This window comes from Myripristis murdjan, chromosome 21 (genome assembly GCF_902150065.1).
Source record: "Myripristis murdjan chromosome 21, fMyrMur1.1, whole genome shotgun sequence".
NCBI classification, from domain to species: domain Eukaryota; kingdom Metazoa; phylum Chordata; class Actinopteri; order Holocentriformes; family Holocentridae; genus Myripristis; species Myripristis murdjan.
The window spans coordinates 9,015,520-9,034,737 of record NC_044000.1 but is presented as its reverse complement, the minus strand read 5'-3'; the positions used below and the strand labels follow the sequence as shown (position 1 = coordinate 9,034,737).

The 19,218-nt window shown below is 41.1% G+C and overlaps 1 protein-coding gene across 5 annotated transcripts in view; it reads right to left on the bottom strand.

The window, feature by feature from the left end:
* glsb (glutaminase b) overlaps positions 1-19,218 on the bottom strand; it is a 44,502-nt gene that overhangs the window by 23,129 nt on the left and 2,155 nt on the right. For 4 of the 5 annotated variants that reach the window (XR_003930279.1, XM_030080688.1, XM_030080689.1 and 1 more), the window contains exons 2-10: positions 13,117-13,213; positions 12,801-12,922; positions 11,242-11,371; positions 10,093-10,172; positions 9,300-9,463; positions 7,807-7,865; positions 1,432-1,464; positions 895-953; positions 95-161 (exon numbers count right to left, since the gene is read on the bottom strand). Coding sequence is in view for 4 of the 5 variants with exons in the window: in XM_030080688.1 (XP_029936548.1) it covers positions 95-161; positions 895-953; positions 1,432-1,464; positions 7,807-7,865; positions 9,300-9,463; positions 10,093-10,172; positions 11,242-11,371; positions 12,801-12,922; positions 13,117-13,213 (811 nt within the window). In the remaining variant the exon portion in view is untranslated. The remainder of the gene's footprint in view (positions 1-94; positions 162-894; positions 954-1,431; positions 1,465-7,806; positions 7,866-9,299; positions 9,464-10,092; positions 10,173-11,241; positions 11,372-12,800; positions 12,923-13,116; positions 13,214-19,218) is intronic. The other variant, XM_030080687.1, reaches the window with a different exon arrangement.

Here is a 19,218-nt window from a genome sequence, read left to right as displayed (position 1 = left end):
GTCTTTTCATTTTCACTCAGCCCTTGAGCTTTGTAGGGCAGAGCAGAGAAAACAGAGCATGCCGTCAGTGCCTTGTGGCTCAGTGAGGTCAGACCTTCTTTTCTTTCAGGTAGTAGCCGATGGCGAAATTCCTGTCTCCTGACTCACGCTCCGACTGGAATCTGCCACACAAAGAGCAGAGAACACCCTGTTACACAGAGGAAGGAAACTGTTGTGCTCTAGTGCGTGTGTGTGTGTGTGTGTGTGTGTGTGTTTTGGAATGCCACTGCCCTCCTGTCATGTGTACAGTACAACCAGCCCTCTTCTACATCATATCATGTGATGGCAATACAACTCAAGTGTCAGCACTGGTTCTTTTCCAGTAAACATCATTAATATTTATGGCTGTTATAAAAGATGTTTACTCCTCGCACCAGTTAGTGCGGAGGGCCAGCGCTGACTTGTGCATCTCATTGTGTTGTGAAATTATGCAAATGACAAATGAGACTGTTCAACAACACCCTGCAATTAGAGTAACAAACCTTTGTCTTACACAAACTGATTGATTGAGACGTGCAAACTACGGTTGGATTTAGCAGTTTAGCAATATATCAGGTCGATGTCTCCCTTGTTTTAAGTATCAGATATCTGTCCATTTCTTCCCTCCCTTTACTCTAGTAATAGTTTATTTTGTATAGAAATTTACTGAGACATTAAACATCGACACAAACGTCAGCTATCAGCACCTCCAATTAAAAAACATCAGAAATAATTGGAGTGTTCATCCTCCTGCTACATATTTGGCAAAGGCCAAACTCCCATAAAGTCTGTGCTGTCCTTTAAGTTTGGTGAATAACCTGAAGATCAGTGGATTTTGAAAATATAACTTTCTTTCCAACAGAGAGAAAGACTTACGTGGCATTGCTGAAACCTACATACTCGTTTCCTGCCATCTTGTTCAGAAAGTTCATGACCTGGAAGGAGAGCAGCAAGGGTTTAAAAGAGAGTTCAAATCGTGAACACGGTATAAAACAGAGCTTAAAGTCTATGACTGGCTGATGGCTGGTGCCTTAGACATGGGTCACAAAGTATTTGAGAATTTAAGCTAAACATTTAGTGTCCAAGGGGACAAAAGTGGAGAGGAAAAAGTGCCACTGCTCACTGTACAAATATTAACACAAGAATAGGATCAACAAAACATGTATGTGCATGTGCGTTTAGTGCTTGTTATTAAGTAATTTCATTAACAGCTGTACAAAGTACAACTTGTACATTTTATGGTTTGTTTGGTGCATTTTGTCAATCACAGCCAAGCATGTGACAGGTCCGTGTAGTTTTCTGACCCGTAGCTGAACTGTCCTAATGCTGTAAACCTGGTCCATCTTGTTCTAGAAGCCTTAACAATGTCAAAAATTTACAACAACTCTTTAACCCGGGACTTTCAATACTTACATAGTCAAATTTTTCAGCATTGCTTGCACCTTGCTAGAGGGAAATTAAGAAGAAAAAAAAAACACTTAGTACAGTTCTTTCAACAAGAAATGTTGCAGAGGAAAAATACAACACCACAATAACATGACTACAATGAAATGCTACTGCTGACAAAATTAAATCTACAAAATTAGATTTGTGTAGATCTGTATTCAAGATGTTGTAAAAATCACAAGAGCGAAAATCACCAGATACAAAATATTAATTGGCTTGTGCGTAAGTTACAAAGAGGGAAGTCTTTTAAGTTAAGAAAGGGAGATTTAGTAGACGTGCGTTACTATAGTTGAGCCAATTAAAGGAAAGCATGTCTAACCATCACATCTCACTACAAAAGCTTTTCTTTTTTTAGTGCATCGAATGAAAGCGTTCAGATTAAAAGATCCAGTATATTTTTTCAAGTCCTTTGAGAGCAAAAAGTTCAAGATCTGTAGCCCTTACTGCATGTGTATTTCTCTATAATGCATGACTGGACAGAGATGTGGGTGTCTGTGGGGAAGATTTTATTATGGGTTACCATAATGCAGGTGTGTGTAGATGTGCGTGGGTGTTTGTGGGTGTGTGTGCGAGCATGCAGGCACGCTCGTTTTGTAGGTCAACACGTGTCATCTGTGCAGCCTGGGCAGCCAAAACAGAGGGAGGAAGGAGGGGAAGAAGGGAGGAAGGAAGAGCTGATAGGGGGAGGAACTGCCTTCCACTGAGAGAAAAAAATCATTCTCTATAGTCCAAGTGTGCGTTTATCATATCACAAGTTTACTGATGTTGTCTAATCCTGTAACAGAAAAAGAAGAATGTGTAAACATGCTCATTTATGGTGCTGCCAGCGTTTATAACCTCAGAAACATCAAACAAAAAATTTCTTTTGGATGGCTTGAGATTTTAATGTAATAACTTACTCCTACATGTGTGACTGACAGTACATGTCAAACTTCTATGCTTTACAGTGCAGAAGTAGTAAATGACACTGATGGAGGTGTTAACAAGTCACTAAATGGGGTTTCTACAGAGCTGGTTGTAGGAGAGAGAGAGAGGGGGGAGGGAGGTCAGGGGGTTGGGGGAGTTGGAGGAGATAGATATGGAAAAGGAAGAAAAAATTACCAACGTCATTTGACCTGCAGCAGCAGTCATTATTTCCCACAGTTCCTAAGTCTGGAAAATATGCAACAACATACAAAAACAGCAACAACATGTAGCCTTTCAAGCACCATGTAACAACAGTTTGGGGTTTAACCCGCCCGCGTGCTGTCAGGACAACCATCCCATAGTCCTCCCACAGGGATTATAAAGCTAGCTGGGCATTCTCACCAACAGCTTGACATTGTGCTTAAATAAAAAAAAAAAAATCAACAACAACAAAAAAGACATTGATACACTGAGGACAATGGTGATCGGATGGGGGCACAGACATACATTACAGTCCCAACAAATGTCAGGTTGTGTGTTTAAAGCTTTTTTTCTGGGCCGTGACTTATGAATTTGTGTTTACAGATGGTGTTCCACAGCAAACCTGTTTCCACTGCCTACTGAGCAGAATTCAAAGCTGCAGTGTGTACACATTTTGACTGTCAGAATTCAAGGAGTGGCCAGGAACCAGTTTGACCTGACGTGACTGTTGTTCCTCTGGCATGGATGCAAAAAACAGTGCTAGACTGACTGCTGTGTGCTAGTTAAGAGGCTGCAACAATTAAATTCACTGGAGATAATAAACCATTTGTCTGGTTGTGTGCTATATTCCAGTGTACATGACCTTTTCACCGATAAAAGCATGACGTTTCTGCACGGTTACTATTAAGTTGGTCATAGTTTATCAAATACTGACAGAAAAACTGTTCTATATTGCTTGCAGCAATCACACTGTCTAATATCGAAATGTAAAACTTTTGTTTGACAAAGTCTGAAGTGTCTGAATCCGTGTGTGACTGGGTCTTTGCAAAAATGACAGGGTCTTACCAGTGAGGGAGCCCTGAGCACAATGAACCCGTCCACACTTGGTTTTAACATCTGTCTCTCATAGCCGTGACGAAGCTCATGTGCTTCCTTAGACTTTCCGGTTTTAATGCACGGAGAGAATTTGGGGGTTTCCGTTTCCGCCCACAACATTATTGAAGACACTTGCACAAAAAATTGGGACGATTAAGAAGTTGCATGGACAGCTGGAAAGACCAATGAAAGGAAAGTGGGTGGGTCTTTTAAGTCCCCCAGCCCTTTTCCACACACTTCAAACACCGCGAAGCTAGTGACAGCATGGAATGTCGTTAGGAAGTTAGGAAAACGAAAGGACGGGAAGGAATTTGGAGTGCCGTATAGAGGATTCACCCCTCATCAACACAGTGTAGAGTGAGCAGCACGTTTAGCAGAGCAGCAGCGAGTACTCCATCTCTGTGTCAAACAGGAGGCATTCATACAGTGTTGAGCATAGGTCATCTGCATTTAAGAAGTTCACAGAGCCCAATACACATTGACTGTAATTATGTGCCTAAAACGGAGGGAAATACACTGGAAGTGCAAAACAATGCTTCAGGTCATGGTTACACCCATGACACGAGCCTGCATGGAGCCGGTGCAGACAGCTGCAAAGACTAAAATAACAGTGTCTGTTGTGTGTGACATGTGAGTAAAAAAGCATGTCTGATATACTTGAGATCTTGACAAGGGGTTAAAGTAACGAAAGAAGAGACAGAAGTAATTCTGATGGGTCTGAGGTTGATCACAGGCGGTCATCAGGGATGCATTAGAGATGCATTATAATGTCAGGTGTGAACAACAGTCTGTCTCAGTTGCTCACCTGAGATCGAATGGCACAAGATGAATGTTAAAACCAAGTCTGAACGAGGCTCATGTGACCTAAACCCAGGTAGTAGATGTTTTATGCAAGGTTACAAGCAAAAAGACACCTGCATGTTGCTTTCATGTTCCTTCAGTGGAGAATTTATTAACCTCAACTGCTTGATCAACCCAAAAGGTAAAATGTTGTCTAACAGTGTAATTCTTAAAATTAATTGGCTATTTTACTTCATTACTTACCTTAAAGTAACTACTTACTTTGAATAAACAGTTGTAATGTTGTAACGCAGTTAGAGTACATCCGTGTTACTGACTTCAAAACAAGATAACAAGGAAATTGTGCTGCCAAGTGTGATCTTGCTTATATCAGGGACTGTCACAACTAGCAGGATGTTGATACTTTGGGATTTTTCTACCAAAGGAAAAACAAAATGAACCAAATTAAACAAAAAAGCAACATCCTCATTCTAAAAAGTAACTAAAGCTAGGGACACACTAGGCGACTTTCCCAAGATTTTCAGTCTTTGCCTTCATTTTCATACCCTTCATAATAGACTTCATCATTTTCTAAGAGTCTTAATGAACTCACAGGAGATACCGTAGTCTAATCAAATTGACAATTTTGTTTCCACTTGGGGGCAAGCTCTCATGACAAAAGTAAATAAGTATTTGCAACTAGCTTAATAGGTTTAGAGTCATTTATATTGCCATTTGCTAGATTCCTGGTTGTTCCTGTTGACAACTTCTAGGACAGTGGTTCTCACCCTGAACTCTGGGGTGAGGGGGTTCCAGTGGGCCCCCAGAAAAATGGAGAATATTTTAATTTCACTATGTTGTCATTATCTAGAAGTTAGCCCAATAAGAGAATGTACAAGAATGACTATTCTTAGGTTTCACACTCTTCACTGTTAACCTGCCAGTCAACAGTAAAGACAGTTATCTAACAATTATATTTTATCAGATGAGGATCCCTGAGACTACATCTTGTCACTTACGGGTCTGTGGCCTGTTGTTCGTCAGTTTGAGGGTCTTTGACACCAAAAACATTGAGAACCACTGCTCTAGGAAACTGCGGCAAATTACGGCCGTTCAGCATGTCATGTCAACTTGAACGAGACTGCCATTTCCAGCAGTTAATTTTTACAAGGCACTTACAATAAGTAAAAGACAATGTTCATAAAAGTTCATAAATGACCAATTTGGATGGGACTAAAATCACATTCGATACCAATAATTCCATTACCCCACCTCTAAAACTATTCCCATCCAAATAGGGCTCTTCTCTCAACTATGAGTCATCTGGTGTGTCCCCGGCATGATAGTAGATAACAACAAATAAAAAGCTAATGTGTTATCTTGTGGGCTACCACAAAAAGTAACTGGAGTACTCTAACATGTTACTTTGTTATTGCCAACACTGTTGCTGAATTATCCCCTAGGGGAGAATGGATTCTGAGGACAGGCATCTTGTTTTTTTTTTTTTTTTTTTTTTTTTTTTTTAAATCAAGCACCTGGTCCAGATTTGGTAATTGCAACTCCTTGTTCCAGCTATAGAAGACACTTGCATCATAGTTTCTAACTTTCTAAGGAAGAATCATACAGTCTGTGTATGATTAGGAGTGTGGTTTGCTGTTATATTACAATATCAGTGACATTTGTTATGCAATACCTGGATGTCATCATAGACAATGTAGGAAATTCAGTTTTGTCAAGACAATCTTGAATCCCAGAGGGAAAATGTTTACAATGATTTGTTTACAATGTGATTTGCAGATACATGTCAATCTTTCCTTGGTCTTTAGTCAGTAAAATGCACTGGTGTGCATTGTGCTCAAGACAAACAAGGCCATATTTGCAATGGTGATGCAATACACAGAAAGCACAAGATAAAAAAAAACTGAACAAGGAAATGGGATTCTGACAACACGTGGACACCAACAACATACGTGTCCCAGGCCCTGAGTCTTGTGACAGCGGTCCTCTTTTGGCCGGTGTGCTAACTACTGTAAAGTACAGGAGATCATATCCAGAGCAAACAAGCCACATACTTCAACGTGCCTCTTCATGCATGCTGTGGATGACTATAGCACCATCTATCATTCTCAGCAAAGGCCTTTAAGCCGTTCTCTCCCTCCTCAAAGGGAGACAAATTCCATGTCCAAGCTTAACTACCACACCATTTCTTACAATGACACCAATGGGAATGCAATGAAGATGGCGGAAACCTGATAATGAGGCATATGATAAGCAAGACAATTCAGTTGAGAGTCTAGTTGGTTGGGACAAAAGCTCAGCACAACAAAGTTTATCACCAACAAACGCTGTGGTAATAAAAACAATCTTTGTAGCTCACCTTTTTGTAGCAAACATGAAAAGAAAAAAAATCAAGTACCAAGTTGTGGCTCTAAAATTCATATTTCAGTAAAACCCCAAATCTAACAGCTGTTTTCAGGATCTTTCAAAATATATGCACAGCTATTATGAGTGTTATGATTTTAAACACGAGCTGGTGCACAGAGAAGGTGTGAAAGTCAGCTCTTGTGTGAATTCATGTGAGTCATGATCGCAAATAGTGTAAGGTAACAATGTTTGCAACAATAATCTGGCAGTTAAACAGTTAAAAATTAACTTTAAGAATGAAAACTAACTGCAGAAGGCTAGGGGCTGAGCCACAGTGACTCTATACACCTGGCATTTCAGCCATTCTTAGTATTTGCTGCGTTTTAACAAGTAAACCTGTCAGATGCCAAGTGGCTGTCGATTTGTTGGATAATGGAGAAGTCATTTATGTGGTGAGAAAAGCCAACTCATTGTCACTTTGAATGTCTCCGGTAGGAAGACAAATAGGAAGTGCTGCTGATTTGAATAGGAAGAGTGGTGACACCAAATTGTTTCGTGACATGATGGGATGGCCATGGCGGGTGGCATGTCACCTAAGTCCTTATACATCTACATGAACGGGTTCTGTCTGCATGCAGGCACCTGCATTTGACTGGCTCTCTGTTCAGGTTATTTTCAGCAGGGACAATAACAGCACGTCATGGTGTGCGCTGGGGCTGCTAAATCTCTCACACACAAGATTAGCACAAGTCTTAATCACCAGCAGCTTGCATGGTGGTGGACTAAGGTGGCATCCTAGAGATTCCTCAATCAAGTCAAAAGTCATTTTCAACTGATAAATAGTGGGGAGTCCACAGTGTACTGAATAAATAAAAATACCACAAGATACGTGATTACTGGAAACAGGGCCATTTACTGAACATGATTCGACAAACCTGACCACTGAATCAGTAAATGACTATTGTCTTAGGCCTACTGTGATTAGTGTAATTTTTTGCATTTAAACAAAACTGGGTCAAAAATGCCACTGTAAATCAGTCAAGTCTTATCTGACACAAATGTTTATGCTAACCTTGATGTTATCTACTTGATAAAGCAGCTTGTTGATACCGACCAAACAAGTTGACGATTATACAGCTACGGTTTCAGAGGCAATGACACAAAAACTGGACATAAAAATACACAGGAGGACGGGAAAAAAAAGATTGCTTTTACCTTTATCAGTGAAGTGCAAACAATAGCACCAGCATTCACCATAGGGTTGTGGGGCTTATCTGCAAAAGAACAAGAGTTCAGTTAACGCTCTGCGGAGGATCTCAGATCGAGGGGTAAACATTGAGCCATGCTCCTTGAGTGCAAGACCTGAGTCTATAGACACATCAAACAAAATGGCTTTAAAGCAAGTATGGAGGCAGCACACACTGATTCAAGACTGTTACTTGCTACTTCTGATATGTAGTTACTGTGGGAACATTGTCACTCCATTTAGTTACAATGATTTAAATCTGTCTCTAGTTACTATTTCAGATGTGAATGGGCCTTGATTTGGATGCGGCAAGACTTTGTACTCAAGCTACTCACTTGTTAGATTTTGCAGTCACAAGACCACTGGCCTAATTCTTCCTCAGGAGAGTTTAGTGAAGACATTCTGATTCAGAGAGTTGTTCCCTAAAATGACCTCTCTCTCTCTCTCTCTCTCTCGCTCGCTCTTCCCTTCGCAGCTCTGACAACAGCAGCTGCGTTCTCAGATCTGTGAAAGTCGGCTTATGGACGCGGGCTGGCCAAGTGCTGCTGTTACATCACCTATGTGTCTTCACCAGCGTGTGATCCCCTTACACAACAACAGGTCCAAAAGCGAGAGAGCCATCCTGGCAGAAGACAGGAAAAACGCCCACACAGGATATGGCAACAAGACAGCCACCTCAAGCACTGGGGCAGTGACCTGGGGGTTTCCTCTAACTGGCCACAACCTTCAACTATCATCATATTTACCTTCATGATAACCAGCACTTGCACTTGTTTGAATCTATGGAGACCCTGAGCAAGGTGGCCAGAAAGTTACGGTGACCTAGCCTTCAAAAGGAGTCTTGTGTGACAGGGCCCCAACAACTCAACACACTGAACTGCCTTTATTTTGCTGAATCCAACAAAGCAGAACAACCTGCTGCCAAAACGTCAAGTTCTCTTCAGTAAATTATATGTACTGAATAAAACATTCCATAATTGCTATAACCGTGTAATATTTTTTGTCTCAATACCACAAACAAAATTTACGTGAATTTCCACAAAGATAGGAAAGATTTGTTTGATATGGCTCTGCTGGTGGTGTGACACAGGATTCTTTCATTTATAAAACTTGCAGCATGTCTCCATAGCAACAGTGTCACCAGGAGGGCAAGTCTATATTGATGAGTTCTTCACAAACAAAGGAATCCATTTTAGAGCATTCTGAAATTCATTCTCCATCCAAGTATACTAAAATGCAGGGCTTTATAACCATTCAAGCTCGCTGGGCTCTTGAGGCGATTCCAAATACCCACATGACCTCCAAGCCTTTTTCCTTTTTAAAAAAAAAAACAGTTCTGCTTGTGACCAAACTGGGGGGGATTTGTGAGTGTGGGAGAATTCCTCTATTTTTATGGTGAAGTTGTTCTTTTAACCTTTCTCAACCATTCAAACAGTAAGGGGAAAGCCCCTGAGAAACTCACCATCCTCATCCAGGAAAAGCTTGTTGAAGCGCAGGCCACTGGGCTCCTTCCCGATAAAACTGTGCACATACTCTGTGCCGTGGTCATGAACAGCGATGGCGTACTTCAGGGGCTTGACACAGGACTGCAGACAGAAGGGGACCTTGCTGTCTCCGACTGTGTGTCTGGAGAAATCAAAAGAGGAGAGTTGTACAACAGAGGTGGCGATGAAATGTAAGCGAAGCGAGGAAATGTAATGTACAGAGCTGCACGGATATGAAGGAGAAAGTCTTTTGTTTCATATGACTTCAGGCTAAGATATGAATGCCCATTCACACAACGCTATAAGGACAGAGAGGGCAAAAGGGCACTGCGGCATGATAACAAAAACACCTCATCCATTCAGTCCCATTGTTATCTTTATGACTTCCTCCGTTAAACAAACATGACACATATTCACATGCTGGAATTTTACCGTCACGCATTAAGTGGGCAAAGCCCGAGCCAAACAACTGCTGACATCATTCAGTTACACCACAAACACATTGCAGATAAGCTTTTCCTCACACTCGCTTTGTTTGAAGTCCATTCTAGGAAATATTGCACCCAGAAACAATGTTGCAAGATCATTTGTCATGCAACATTTAAAATTGACCACAGAATTCAAGAAGTATGAACAAAAAGACAGCTGAAACACAGGCGTTGTTCAAATAATGTGAAAACTGCTGGGTGAGGGAGACTCAAAGACCACAAGTAAAAAGCGAAAAGCACAGTGTTGCTTTAATTCTTGATCCTGCTCATGCCTCTGCCTTACCTTTGTCCATCAACTGTACACAGAGAGACGGCCCACAGGTCAGGGCTGAATTTGGCAAGCTGTGGAATGTAGTCAGCAACCTGAGGAGAGAGGAAGATACAGTAGCTGAAATTGTGCAGACATCGCGGCGGATCACCTTACGCTGCTGACGTCTGTTGAGGCTCGTGTTTCAATGAGAAGTTAACAGCAGTGACACGACACAATAACACTGCTGACAAAGGTTAAATCCTCCACTGAGGTTGTTGTGACTGAAGAGTTGGATACCCTTTACACTGTGAGAGATCATCAAAGGAGTTAATCTGTCAACTAGTGTTCTAATTTCCTTTTTTGGTGCTCCTACTTTGGCCTCATCTTCTTCAGTGTGTTCTTTACAGTGTTTATTCAACACGCTGCTGTCAACATCTAGTTTACATTTCCCAAATCATCTCCCGATTCATGCTGTATGTAAGGAGCTGTAAATTTGCATTTTTCATGATCAATATGTACACTTAGGGAGTAAAACCTAGTCTGAAATAACTGCCGGCCTGGTGAACAAAGACAATTCTTTGTAAAAAGGCATGGATGTGACATGCCTTTTTACAAAGAAGATTTGCATGGTGACGTGGCTTGTTTTATTTAACAGGGCATACTCCCTGTGGCGGTCAGGTGACTCATAGCAATTAGAGCATAACGTTGCTGGTTCAGTGATAGCAATCAGAGTGTAAGGTCATGTGTACGCTGGTATGAAAATACTCAACTTGGGCACAATAAATTAATGATCAGCCAGAAACTGGGGAAAAAAAACATTAAGGCTTTACCACAATGGAATATACACTGCAGGCAAATTTGAAGTCTAGATGACCTTTTTCCATTGGAAAAACACTGTTACTGTTGGATGTGTGGACACCAGCAGGAAAAACGTAAAGTCGATGGAAAACCTGAATTAAGAATCTAGTGACAGAGTTCCAGGGTAGGCAAGTGTCAACTTCCATTATCACTTCAAAAATTAAATTATAAAGATTAAAATGAACTGTCAAATTTTTAACAGGTTGATTTTAAGAAAGACTTATAATCAATCTAGCAATTCATAGATAGCAGATATGGCTGAAAAATCTATATGGTGCAAATAATGATCATAAATAATTGCTGCACTTGGGTATGACAACGCACCTGTCCCCCAGACAGATTTTTGGCACTCTCGTACAGCTCATCAATGTGGGATGTGAAGGACTGGAAGTCTGGGATGACGAATTTCTTGCGGAAGGCCTGAGTCAGCAGGACAATGTTGCTCTGGACACACCTGATGGACAAACACAAGACATACCATGCTAAATACTGTGTTTTAGGTTTTCCAGTCTGCAACACTGTAGTCCTGTGTTTCTGGGGATGCCTTGAAGTCAGGGCCGACCCTGCTCCTGACCAGGGCCTGCGAGCTGCAGGCTAAATCCTAGACTGACCTGCTTTACAGTGTTTGAAAATGCTTCTCTTAGCCTCAGACTCATGACAATCTTAGCTCGGGGCTAAGAGGATGCGAAAGGGGTCAGACTATGACTGCAGTCACATCTGCAATTTGCTTTCTTTGGTCCAAACTATATTGAAAAAAAAAAAAAAAACATTCCTGCATTCTAAGTTTATTTAGCTTCACTTTACCCAAATACAGGCAAATCATGACTTTTTTTTAAATAATGTGTCATCTGATGATATTTGACATTTTGGCAGCAGAATGGAAGTCACAATAAATGCAATTCCAATTCCTTATCTAGTAGCTTAAGATAAGTATAATGAAATTGTCTGTTCAAACACGCTTAGTGAGAACACACCCTTGACTGCCAAATTATTGGCTGGGACTCTGATCTAATGCTAGTAACTGTCAATCAATAAATCACTGAAGCCATTTTGCAACACCACAACAACATGGCTCTGGTGTATACAGTTCAGCGGAAAAACACCATTTGAATGCTGTATAATGAAACAGGGTGCCTGAAAAAATGAGTTGCTGGACATTCTAAATGAAACACCTCTTAAAACAAACTTAAAAGAAACTTTAAAAAAAATGATGATCCAAGATCTAAAGTGCACAAAAGGGGGTCCAGATCTATAACACAAATGTTTAAGTACCTCCAGGCTGACCTTAACTCTTAAGGTTTTCAGTAGCCTGCCTCGACTTTGAGCCAAAACATGTTCATTTTATCTGAATAATTCAGATGGATTATTGCTATACAGAGAGCAGTGAGAGACCCTGTAGCCTGAAAGTCTGCCAGTGAATTTACAAAGCTTGTGTAATTATCTTGACCTTTTACCAGTCTGAGACCCTCTTCCAAAGGCTATACATAGACTGGACAATGAGGACAGGCAGCATAAATCAAGAATTATTCGACCAGCTGGACTGTGTGACTCAGTCTTTTGGGGTCAGAGTCACGTGTCAGGGAATGAGGAAATGAAACCGTGATGGGCCATATTCATGCTGCATTTAAGAATGGAGGGCTTACTGGTCAACTCACATGACCAAAGGACATCCCTGTGTTGAAAGTGGAAACTCCACATGAACAAGACCTTTCATGATGCTGAAGTGAAAACCTCCCACCTGCTTTGATTTTTTTCTGTTCAGTTGGATTTTACACAATCATTTAAGCAAATTTTGGTGGTAAAACTTTTTGGACAACAAGAAAAAAGGAATAAAAAAAAATCAGAGATATGTGGTACAGGGTAAACGGCATAACAAGACTTACTTCTTGAACAGGTGCTTGTCCAGCGTAACTCCATCGGCTGTGTTTTTCAGGGTTTCTTTCAGAGTTTCCATGCATTCCTTCAGGCGGGGATCTCCGGTACGCAGCCCAGTGGTTTTAAGTGCCTAAAAGAGGAATAACTGTGATCATCACTGGAAAAAACTACTCAAAGACTAACACACACAGTCTGTGACTCTGTTCATTCAGCTCAACTGGGATCCCATCTGAAATATGAAATCTAGTTTGTTCAGAGTCAAGTGTGATAAAGTGCTGGTCTTTTACTGTGAACTGTGATCTGAGTTCAGTTTACACAACTTACTGTGATGAACTTGTGGGCAGGAATCTTCTCTTGGCCTTCTGCAATTGTGTAGAAAAGCAGATCTTCCAGACTGGGAAGAATGCCTGCATTTCTTCTCCTGGGTCAGCAGGTGCAGACATACACGTGTACACACAGAGACACACAAACACACACGCGTTAGATAAGCAGCACTTTTGTCAGTGCTGAAATTCCAAAAGAATGAATCAGTATTAAAAGTGTCTTGCTGTTGGTGGGAGATACTTTGAGTGGTAATAATGCATTTAAGTTTCATGTTACAAGATCGGGCTGCATCACACAATAACAAAAATCTAAATGACTTCAGAGTAAGGAATCAAACGTTGTAATTTAACTACGTTTATGAAAAAAAAAAAAAAGAATTAACAGTGTCTCTGCTGCAAGTCACATGGCTTATCTTCACTGTGGGAGTCAAAAATACAAGAGGAAACTACTTCAGCCAAGAATGCATTATTATTTTGCTCATTATTATTATGCTACTGGAGGCACTGGTTCATATGTGTGGCAGGATTGCTCGCTTAGCATGAGCTACAAGTCCCTTCACTATTTGTGTGCATTACCAGAGCAAACAAAGAGCTTATCAGGTAGCCGCTGATAAAGTCTTATCACATTAGAGAGGGATTTCCATGGCACATATTAGAAATGTTGTCATTCAGAGTGTGGCTGTTAGCAAACAGGCTAGGCCATGTGTGTGTTTGCATATTCCTGTTATGGCACAAATAGTATTGGTCTTATGCCACAACAAGGCATAAACCTCATCCAAAGCACACAAACTTTTCTGCATTCTAAACTACTCTCAGGAAAAACTTTTTTTTTGTTCCAAGAACACTATAAACCTTTATTTCAGCACAGTACAGGGAATATAAAGCTTGCAAATGATCCAAGCTATGAGTCAGAGAAAGGAAAGGGAGGAAATGTATGGGGAGAACATGCAGGGTGGTCAAAGCACTAGCATAACAGCTACTATCCCACTATATTAATGTTTATCATTAACAGCGAATGTAAAATGAGTGGTATACTTACACATCAAACATGTAACGCAGGCAGAATGATTGACAGAAGGAAACATGCCAAAGAGACATTAACACACAGTTAGACGAGACCAACAAAGTAACATGCAAAGGTCTGCATACACATATGTGATTATCATTTCGCTTTCTACTGTTAAACAGGAAACTCTGATTTGCACTCTGGCCTAAATTCCTGGCAGCCGCTAGTCACAAACTGGCCTGAAACTGAGAGGCTCTCCACTACTACTTACACAAGTCAATCTTAGCGACTCTGAAATTAAAATGGCATGAGTTCATGCAGAAAAGCATGCTTTCAAAGTTACAAACTAACAGTGGTAAAATAATGTTTGGATGTAGAGGGTGTAGCAAGATGAAGATTCAGGTGCTAATGCACTAATATGTAGGATGCAATGCCTGGCATGGAATCAATTTAGTAACTCCTAAGAGATCTAGGCAAACTTTCTTCCATCAATTCCAACAAAGCCTCTGAGTTACTACAGTCATCTCATGATTCATTTCTACCACTGGAGCCAGTTTTTTTAAACACCAGTCAAATTCAGAAGTAATCACTCGTATAAACTGTTCAGAGTTAACTGCAGTTTTTGTATTAATGAGTGTGTGAAGTCAAAGATCCACCCTAAGAATAAACCGCACATGAGGTCTGGCATTTTGGAGAAAAAGAAAAGTCGGGCGACATGTTTTTATTATCCAGAGCAGCTTTAGAGCAGTAATACACAAAAATGGATACAGTCTTGATACACGTGAATTCTGAGACATTCTGTGTTGTGGATGTAACACAGAACAAAAAAACTCTTATTAATATATATATATATATATATATATATATATATATGAAGAGTTTTTTGTATATATATAAAGAGAAAGAAAAGAGAAAGAAATTATACAGGGGCCTCAGTAGTGCTTCAATTCAACTTCAAATTAAGCGACTAAGGTTTTCATTTGTGAAAAAAAAAGGTTGTTTGGGAGTCAATCACCATTTTGGTTAATAAGTGGGCTGTTGATCCACAGAACAAGTCAAGGAGAACAAGTCATTTGCATTTGCACTGTCTTTTGACCAATTCAACAGATTGTTCAGTCCGAAGCAGCAACTAAGCCGCTGTCCCCATATACCTGAACTGCTGTACAAAAATGTACATTTTGTTCTTGCACCATGAAGTAGTGTGGCGTGGATGTCACGTAATGAAGACGATGTATGAGTGAACAGGAAAATTTGAGAATTTCACTCTGTTGCAACTGTGATTGATTCAGCTCACTTTGCAGAGAAGCCAGCCGTCACTAACATCACTGCCATATGAACACATAACTGTGGCCTTGATCCTGAATGCATGCTTTGTGTTTGCAAGTAGTCTCTCAAAACTGTAGAGTCAGGTCCAACCATAAGTGTGGATCAACTTGAAATTTCCATCCAGTTCCACCTGAAAACTACAGTTAACTATTGGTTAAATGAACCATAGAGAAGTCAATCTAGTCACGTCACACACAAAAAGTATCCTAACATGCCATCTTCATTACAGGAAGCCTTAATGCTGGGATCTCCAGTACTTTGACCACGTAAACACTACCCTCCCCTACTGCCTGTTGACTCACACGTACATACTGGCGGCAGTTAGTGTCCAGGCTCAGACCAGGCCTGAATTCCTGAAATGCTCCCGTCATTAGCCCTGCCCAGGACTCTGTGGCTCATGGATTAATAAAGCCAACATCCTGGCCTGTTCACACGCCGGTCATGACACAGCAGCGTAGCCTGTAGTCGGACAAGCCCGGCTCAGACCAGAGGAGGATCCAAAATACTACAAGGGCAAACTGGTCGAAAACTGTTCACTTTGGCAACCCAGGAAATTCTCTGGTATTTGCACGTTAGCGGCTGGGCTTTAATGTTCAAGTGAGCTTCCATAAAAGCCCTGGTTTATTTCAAGAAGCAAATCCATAAAACTGATGCAATCCTTTCCAGAATTAGAGTTTCTGATGCAATTCCCTGAGGATGTAGCCAGGCTGCATATCGGCCACGTCAGCATTTCTAATTCCAGCGTTCAGTCTGCACCTTCTCCGTCCCTTACGCCCCCACCTCCTATGCCCCACCGCCCGCAAACACACCTCACCCCCCAGCTTGTTCTACCAGATCTTCTTCTTTCCAGAGGGTAAACACTCCAGACACAGCCAAGGTAACAATGTCCATGCAAGTGCAAACACACTCAGATTCTCACATTAACTCCCCTAAAATGCTGTCTGTCAGGCATGCCTAATCCAGAGGGAGTGGTATCGACCCACACATCTGTCACAAAAATTGCCCTTCCATCCAGTGGACAAATAGTCAACAAAAAAGAGGAGTGCTTCCCACGGAGTCACAAGGAAATCAGTGCCAAATATTGCTTGGTTTGTGCCTGCAGGGTGGGGTTAATTTTGTGTCTTGCTCTGAAATGTCTAGAAGAGGAGGGTGAATTAAGGATATGGTAAATTAGTAGGGAAAACAGCTAGTGGCATTGCACTCTCTTACTTAAAAACTGAAGCCAAATTAAAACCTTACAGTGAAGTCGCAAAGTGTTTAGCTCCTCAAACATATTCAGCCCATATTGTTCACTGGAAAAAATGGGTTTGATTCATTGTCTGACAGAGCTTTCAACATAAATAAAGGTCCACAAGGTTTGTTTTGGTGTGCAATATGCATGTGGTGTGAACAATTACTGCTATAACACAATGTATAGGGCCTGATGGCGAAGAGGGGTTGATCAAGGGTTCTTAATTTGCCCTGTATGTGCTCCATAGAGGCTGCACTAACAGGCCATGGCTCCATCATCCTGCACATTTGCGGGACCAGAAAATCCCCTGTCCCCTCAAGAGGCAGATGGCTCAGTCCCATTTGAGGGAGATTTCTCAATCTCCATTTGCTACTGAGTGACTGCTCACCAGTGAGAGCTCAACACTTTGCGGTTTCCTGGATACGAGGTAAAGAGTGGGTGCTGATCTGAGAATCTCTCTGCCTGCTTTGTCTGAGGACGTTACATGTCTGTGGAATTGTATCTAGGGCTGGGTAATGTGCTGTAAAGATATCAGTACTGTTATATGACACTAGATATCGTCTGGCATCACAATATGACATAAGTGCTTTCTGGGTTTTAAAGCTGCATTACAATAAAAGGATGCGATCTTCTGAACTAATTAGACTGTTTTAACCGATCATCATATCAACATTCCTGATTGTTCATCAAAAGTCTCTTTAGCATCAGTATATCTCATGAAGCCACTAAAGTATATAGTGATATACAGTCATCCCTACAATACTGTCACAATATCAATATTGAGGTAGTCAATCAAAAATAATGCAATAACTTAATTTGTCTCTATCCCCCAGGCCTAACTAGAGCACCCTATGTGCTCACTTTGAATGTTAGTCTCAACATCCTCGTATACTTATCCTCATAAATGTTTTGATATTTAGATTGAGGGCTGGATGATGAGAATATCACAGATGCTGTACTTTCCATCAAGTGCTCATTCTTGATATATCTCTGAGCAAAGCACACAACCCCCATCACTCAAATGAGCAGCTTAAAATTCTAGTATGGCAGCGTCCTTGGCAAGGTCACAGTGACACCGGTGACTAAAAACTGGCGTCAATCTGTTTCATACACAATTGCGGTAGCAAGTAAGTCAGACTACGACAGGTTTCGTCTTGCTCAGTTTTGGATGTGTCACAGTATCACGTGCAGTTAATGACAAGCCATTCGTCTGCTTTTTGACAGCAGTTTAATCCTTTCCACCTGCACACACCTAAGCTGTAACCGATAAGCCACATGTCTTAGCATAGATGGCTCAGGGCCAGATCGGTTCGTACAAATGCGTAGTGTTATTAAAGTAACTGCGATCTTGACTGGCACTGGATTTACTCTCTGTTGTATGGAGTGGGGACTCCAGTGATTCTTCCCTAGAGGCACCTTGATTGCGACTCAATGCGCAGAATGGCTCATACATCAAATGATCTTTCGTAGTTAATAAGATTGCATTTTGTTTGAAACACCATCAATGCTCTGACAACATCATCATGCACACCTGTAAAGCAGGAATCATTGTACTATTACTGCAAACAAGGAGGAGAACGCTTCCAAGCTGAGGCAAGGACAATGTTGCCATGAGTATCTGAACATGTAAACCCTCACTGTGCTGCAGTCCAGTTCAGACATGATGAGGATGTTCTCCTTGTTTATCCCTCTAGCCAGGAGAGCCTACATTCCCTTGTCACTCTGTACTGCAAGGCACAAAGGCCCCTGCGTTGCAATCATTCAGGGCCCACAGTTATGTGATGTGCTGTCAGCTAAGCAGCAGCATTAGACAGAAGCAGCATTCACAGAAACGTAAACCTACTGACCCGAGGAGCACTGTGGCCATGAGAGGGTGTTTTAAGAATGCAACCTTTACATTTGCAGTGCAATATAAATACACAAATTCATGTTTTGAGAGGCACAGTCGTGTCCTTGTGTAACCTCGCTCTGAGGTCAGAATTTCCAAGTTATCTTGACTGCACTGCCAGCACCATAAAAAAATCAATCAGCTGTGCAAGGAAGCATGTGGAACACAGGCACTGCAAGAGAGCCAGCTGGCTGCTTGAAATGCGTGTTAACCCGAGCAATGTGGAATGACCTATAAAGGTTCTCAGTGTGGACAGTGATCCAACAACAGCAAAAAAACAGGAGCATTTTCCAAAACCAACGAAAATTTCTTGCATTGCCAGATTATACTGAGCAATTTGAGGGCCTGGATGCTGCCAACAAAACTGAGCTGGATTCAAGGGTTCCACTGTAAATCCAGCGAAAAGACGGCAAAGAGACACCCAAATTTATAATTCCACATGCCTTCAATTATTTCTTACAAAAACTACATATAACTGGGAGTCTCTTAAACTGCAGAAATGCCTGTATATTTTGAAATTGTATTTTGAAACATTTAGTCAATTCAGTATTATTTTATTCTTCTGACATTACTGTTGTCTATTTGCACATGTATTTATTCTGCTGTCACTAAATTCTGCAAAATGCAATTACACTATAATTACTGATATATA